The sequence below is a fragment of the Cricetulus griseus genome, chromosome 4 (genome assembly GCF_003668045.3).
Source record: "Cricetulus griseus strain 17A/GY chromosome 4, alternate assembly CriGri-PICRH-1.0, whole genome shotgun sequence".
Taxonomy (NCBI): domain Eukaryota; kingdom Metazoa; phylum Chordata; class Mammalia; order Rodentia; family Cricetidae; genus Cricetulus; species Cricetulus griseus.
The window spans coordinates 83,487,131-83,493,130 of NC_048597.1; the positions used below are offsets into that span (position 1 = coordinate 83,487,131).

General features: G+C 49.6%; 1 protein-coding gene across 1 annotated transcript in view; it reads right to left on the reverse strand.

Annotated features, from left to right (window-relative positions):
* Flt1 (fms related receptor tyrosine kinase 1) overlaps positions 1-2,769 on the reverse strand; it is a 54,120-nt gene extending 51,351 nt beyond the window's left edge. The window contains exons 1-2 of the mRNA XM_035443178.1: positions 2,744-2,769; positions 519-650 (exon numbers count right to left, since the gene is read on the reverse strand). Of these exons, the coding sequence (XP_035299069.1) occupies positions 519-650; positions 2,744-2,750 (139 nt within the window). The 5' untranslated portion in view covers positions 2,751-2,769. The remainder of the gene's footprint in view (positions 1-518; positions 651-2,743) is intronic.
* Between the last annotated feature and the right edge of the window lie 3,231 nt (positions 2,770-6,000).

Consider the following 6,000-nt stretch of genomic DNA (forward strand, 5'->3'; position numbering starts at 1 on the left):
TCTTAGTGAGTTCAAGGCCAGTTTGGTCTATAAATCAAGTTCCAGGACAGTCAGGACTGTTATACAGAGAAATCCTGTCTCAAAACAAAGCAAAACAACAACAACAAAAAACAGCTGAAGAAAAAGTAACATCTAATTCCTAGGACTTAGAAAAGGGGTGTGGGGTGTGGATGAACAATTTCAGTGGGGTCCCCCCTCCCATTTCCTTACTTCCTGGCCTTTTTTCTCACAGATGTGGACCCCTTGGGGCACTGTGAGTCACATTGCCCACAGCAGTGTCAGTGGCACCCTAGGCTCCCTTCTTCCCGGAAGTACTCTCCCCTCCCCCACCCCCTGCTGAGAAGGCTGGGTTGAGGCTCTGGAGGACAGCCAACCTCTGCCTCCAGACTGAGCCACAGTGTTAGCAGTGTCCAGAACAGAGAAAGGGCTTGGAAGGCCCCACTGGGCTGCCAGAGGAGAACAGGAGGTGGGAAGTTAAGCCAACAGGGAAACAGGTGTCCAGGCTGCCAGCTGTTTACCTTGCACGGTGAGGTAGGCTGAGCTCTCCACAGCTCCCTTCTGGTTGGTGGCCCTGCACCTATAGACACCTTCATCCTCCTCTGTGACTCTTTCGATAAACAGTGTGCTGTTGCCTGGTCCCAAAATAATTCCTGGGGAGTGAGAGATGTTTAGATTAGCAGGTCTGGAGGACAAACACAAACAGCCCGCAGGAAGCCCAGTGCCTTCCTTTCCTATCCTAGGCTCCCAGGAGACGTTCTGAGCTCTACTTAACTCCAGACCAGATCACTCACTCATGGCTGGGCCTAACCAACATCTGCCCCATGCCTGCCCTGCTGTGCACCAAGCCTGTCACACCCACCTCACAGCTTGAGGCTTCCCAACACTCAGAAGGTGGGCGCTATCCTGTCCCCCTCACACAGAGAAAATAGAGACTTCCCAGTATTAGGCAATATGACCAAGAAGAAGTAGCTTAACCCACAGCACATTTGTGGAATAGGGTCCTTTGTCGTGTGACCTGTCATGTGGTACAGCTTGGGCTATAGCTGTGTTTGAATCCACACCTTAACACTAGAGGCAAATTACTTACTCTGTCTATGTTTTGTTTTCCCAAGTCTTGAAATAAAATGAAAACAGTTCCCACTCAATACATGTGTATGGTGGTAGTGGGTGCTCAGTAGATGTAAGTATTGTGTACTCAGTAGTACATAGACTGGGGTGACGGAAGGACTCGAAAGAATTTCCAGACCCCGAGAAAGGCTTTGGGACATAGGCATCTACACCAAGTACTGTCACCAAGTATTTGGTATTAATCTCCCATCAGTCTAAGTCTGGGGAATAGGCAGTCAACAAGAATGCAAGTGAGTACCTCAGGAAGGCTGCTGGGGGAGGAGGTGGCCCTTGAGCCACAGCTTGAAGGACTGTCAGGGGTGAGGTATGAAGGAGGGCATGGGACAAGAGGTGGAAGTAAACAGGCACTAAGGCCTTGTACTGACCACATAGGACAACATAATGATGAGATGATAGGTGATAGGTGGATGATAGAGATAGATAGATAGATAGATAGATAGATGATAGGAAGATAGACATTGATAGAAATAGATATAGATAGATAAATGATAGATACATAGATGATAGAGAGATGATAGATACATAGATGACAGAGATAAATGATAGATGATAGATGACTGCTAAATATAGATAGACAGACAGATAGATGATAGGTAGACAGACAGACAGACAGACAGACAGACAGACAGACAGACAGATAATAGAACAGGCAAACACCAACCCTCTTACTCCTACACACTGTTTTGTTAGTATTCTGTGTCCCCTCCCCATTAAACCCAGGGATTTACACAAACGCTCCACTGAAATTTCCCTGCCCCTTTAATCTTTTCTTTTTCTTCTCTCCCTCTCTCCCTCTCCTCTCTCCCTCTCCCTCCCCCCCTCTGGTTTTTCAAGACAGGGTTTCTCTGTATTGTTTTGGAGCCTGTCCTGGAACTCACTCTGGAGACCAGGCTGGCCTCAAACTCACAGAGATCCACCTGCCTCTGCCTCCCGAGTGCTGGGGTTAAAGGCATGCGCCACCAACACCAGGCTCCCTTTAATCTTTTCAAATATAGATTTTTTTTTTAAGTAATTTGTTCATTCATATGAAGGCTTCTTTTTATGTACTAGACAACTTTTAAATACTGGGAAGACGATGACAGGCAGACAAGTCACATCCTTGCATACAGAGGAGTCATATTCTAGTTTACAGTAAAGTCTATGGAGAAAGCAGGCTCCTGAGAGGGTCAAGGTAAAGGAGATGCAGGGAAATCTAAATGGACATTCAGGGACAGCTCTTCTCTGAGGTGTCGTGTGAGCAGGGACCTGCAGGAAGCATGCAGCCCTGTAAAGAGTTGGAGAACAGCATTCTAAGCAGAGTGAGTCACAGGTGTGTAGTAGCTCCTTCCTGGGCTGGAATGTGCCTGTGTAAGACATGAGGGGCTGGAAGATGACTCAGTGCTTAGAGCATCTGTTGTTCTCACAGAGGACTCAAGTTCGGCTCCCAGGACCCACATGGCATTTCACAATTATCGCTAACTCTGTTAGACCCCCGAAAACTGAAGTATTCGGGGTCTCATGCCAGGTTCGCGGTCACCCCAATCACCAGGCGGATTCGAGAGCTTGCTGCAAACTGCACCAGGCTTTATTGTAATTTAACGAGCTAACCCCATGTTAGCTCGGGTCTTTTACCCACCCGCCATGGCAGACGGCTAGAAAAAGACGGCTCCTAAGGTCTCCCCAAAGATCTTATAGGGCAGCGTAAGGGGAGTGTCTAGGGGTACGCACAGGCTCAGGATTGGTGTGCTTCCAGGCTTGGAGGGCTTGCCCTGTGTTGATTGGTCAACTGGTTGTTATGGCTCATAGGCCCTCCCAGGGTGGTTGCTATGCTCTCTACGTCATTGCTGTGCGCTTGTCCGTAAAGCACACCCAGAGCCATAAAGCATAGCGCCACCAGCTAACTTCTGATTGGTTCCTTGTCACGAGACAGGCATCTGACTTTCTGGTTTCTAGGACAAGGTCATAGAAGCACATGTTCGACCATTATGGCTGCCAAAAGGGAAGCCGGTTCCTTCAACTCCAGTTCCAGGGGAGTCAATGCCTTCTTCTGACCTTTGTGGGAGCCAGGGATGCATGTGGAGCATGTGCATTCATGCAGGCAAACATTCATAAACATTGAACAAATAAGTCTGAAAAAGAAGAGGAGGAACAAGACCTCTGTGGCTAGTGCACAGTAAGCAAACAGAAGAGAGAAACGGCCAGGATCCAGATCCTGACTCACCTGCCCCTGGGCATCATAAGGATTGAGGGTTTGCTGTATTTTCCACTGCTCAAAAGCCACTGAAGAGGGCTGGCAAGATGGCCCAGCAGTTAAGAGCACTTGTTGCCCTTCTGGACAGCCTGGGTTCAATTCTCAAACCCACATCAGGCTCAAAACTGCCTGTGACTCCAGTTGCAGGAGATCCCCTGGCCTCTTCTGGATACACCCAAACATATAAAATACATGTACATACATACAAAATAATGAATAACTAAATCTACTGGAGTGTGGTGGCACACTCCTGTAACCCTTGAAGGGACCAGCTCCCCATTTTGGCAGCCATAACAGCTGAACACGTGCTTTTCTGACCTTGCCTTAGTCATTAAGAGGTTAGATGCCTGCCTCGTGGCAAGGAACCAATCAGAAGTTAGCTGGTGGTGCTATACTTTACGGCTCTGGGTGTGCTTTATGGACAAGTGCACAGCAATGACACGTAGAGCATAGCAACCACCCTGGGAGGGCCTATGGGCCATAACAACCAGTTGTCCAATCAACACAGGGCAAACCCTCCAAGCCGGGAGGTACACCAATCCTGAGCCTGTGCGTACCCCTAGACACTCCCCTTACGCTGCCCTACAAGATCTCTATGCAGATGCTTCAAGCTGTCCTTTCTAGCCATCTGTCATGGCGAATGGGTGAAAGGCCCAAGCTAACATGGGGTTAGCTCATTAAACAACTATAATAAAGCCTCATGCAGTTTGCGTCAAGCTTTCGACTCTGCCTAGTGATTAGGGTGGCCTGGGTCCTGGGCTGAGATCCTGGAGGCCTGAGCTTTCTGGGGGTCTTATACCCTCACATGTGAGAGGTTGAGACAGGAGTTGAAGGTTAGTCTCAGCTACACAGTGAGCTTGAGGCTGTCCTGCATTACACAGCCCTGTTTCAGAAACGCAAGCAAGCAAATCCAGAAAACCATCCTAAGCCAAAACAACCCACAGTAGGATGGGCTGCGGGTGTAGCTCAGTGCTAGGGTGCTTGCTTTGAATGAGCAAGGTCCCCTCCCCTGCATCACAAGAACAAAATGAAAAGGATGACATTAGTCATTAGCTGGCATGGGCAGCAGGCAGACAAGGAAAGTGGGTGGCTGGTGTGGGGAGTCTCCCACCGAAAGGCTTGAACCAGAGTGCGGATGCCACAGGAGGGATCGACTTGGGGATTTTTATGTTTCTTCTGAAGAACAAACCAGCTTGCTTGTGGATTGGGGTGTGGTGTGTGACAAAGGGCAATGAAAAGATGGCTTCTAAGTCAATCGTGTAGACAGCTGGGATGTACAATGTCTGGAAATGGAAAAGATGTAGGAGAGTGGACCGGGGACAGCGGTCAAGAATTCTGGTGTTTGCCACACACTTTAAGTTCAAGATGGCTACCGAATATCCTAAGGGAGGATTCATCTGGAGTACCAGGAGGGGTTGGGACTTGAAACTGTGTTGGTTCAGTGCTGGGAAAACAGTTGAGTCCGATGGCTACAGACAAATGCCATGGGTGCAATTGAAGGAACCAGCTTCCTTTTGGCAGCCATAACTGCCGAACACGTGCTTGCCATAAACCTACCTTGGTCACGTAAAGGTCAGATGCCTATCTCGTGACAAGGAACCCATCAGAAGTTAGTCACTAGAAAGTCAGATGCCTGTCTCGTGACAAGGAGCCAATCAGAAGTTAGCTGGTGGCGCTATGCTTTACGACCCTGGGTGTGCTTTACGGACAAGCGCACGACAATGACGTAGAGAGCATAGCAACCACCCTGGGAGGGCCTATGGGCCATAACAACCAGTTGACCAATCAACACAGGGCAAGCCCTCCAAGCCTGGAAGCACACCAATCGTAAGCCTGTGCGTACCCCTAGACACTCCCCTTACGCTGCCCTATAAGATCTTTTGGGAGACCCAAGGAGCCGTCTTTTCTAGCCGTCTGCCATGGCGGGTGGGTGAAAGACCCGAGCTAACATGGGGTTAGCTCGTTAAATTACAATAAAGCCTCGTGCAGTTTGCAGCAAGCTCTCGAATCCGCCTGGTGATTGGGGTGACTGCGAACCTGGCCTGAGACCCCGGATACTTGAGTTTTCGGGGGTCTAACACAGTCAGTCCATAGTGAGGAGTGAAGTCTACAGCCTGAGCCCTGGGGACTTCAGAACAGGCAAGGGAAGTGGCCAAGTGGGGGTGGGGGTGGGGGTGGGGCCGCAAGAGGTGACAAGAAAACCAGGAGGCTCCTGGAACCAAAGAAAGCATTTTCTCACAGGCAGTGCTGAGCTGTGCTTGGGGAGGCTCAGAGGAAGGAAGCCAACCGCCTGCTTTAATGGAGTGTAGAAGAAAGCCTGACCAAGGGCACAGAAAGAGACAGCGGGTGACCAAGTGGAGACAGCGAGGAGTTTCCTTTCTAGCAAGTGTCTGGCATGTGCACATGATTGCAGATGCCCAGGGAGGCCAGAGGCATCAGATTCTTTGGAGCTGGAATCGCAGGTGTTTCTGAGCGGACTGGTAGGGGTCCTGGGACTCAAACTCAGGTCCTCTGGAAGAGCAGTTCATGTTCTGGACAGAGCAGAGTCATCTGTCCAGCTCAGAAATTCTTTCTTAAGATGCAAAACTTTCTTGCATTTTTATGTGCTGATGGGAACAGTCTGGGAGAGCGAGGGGGCAGGG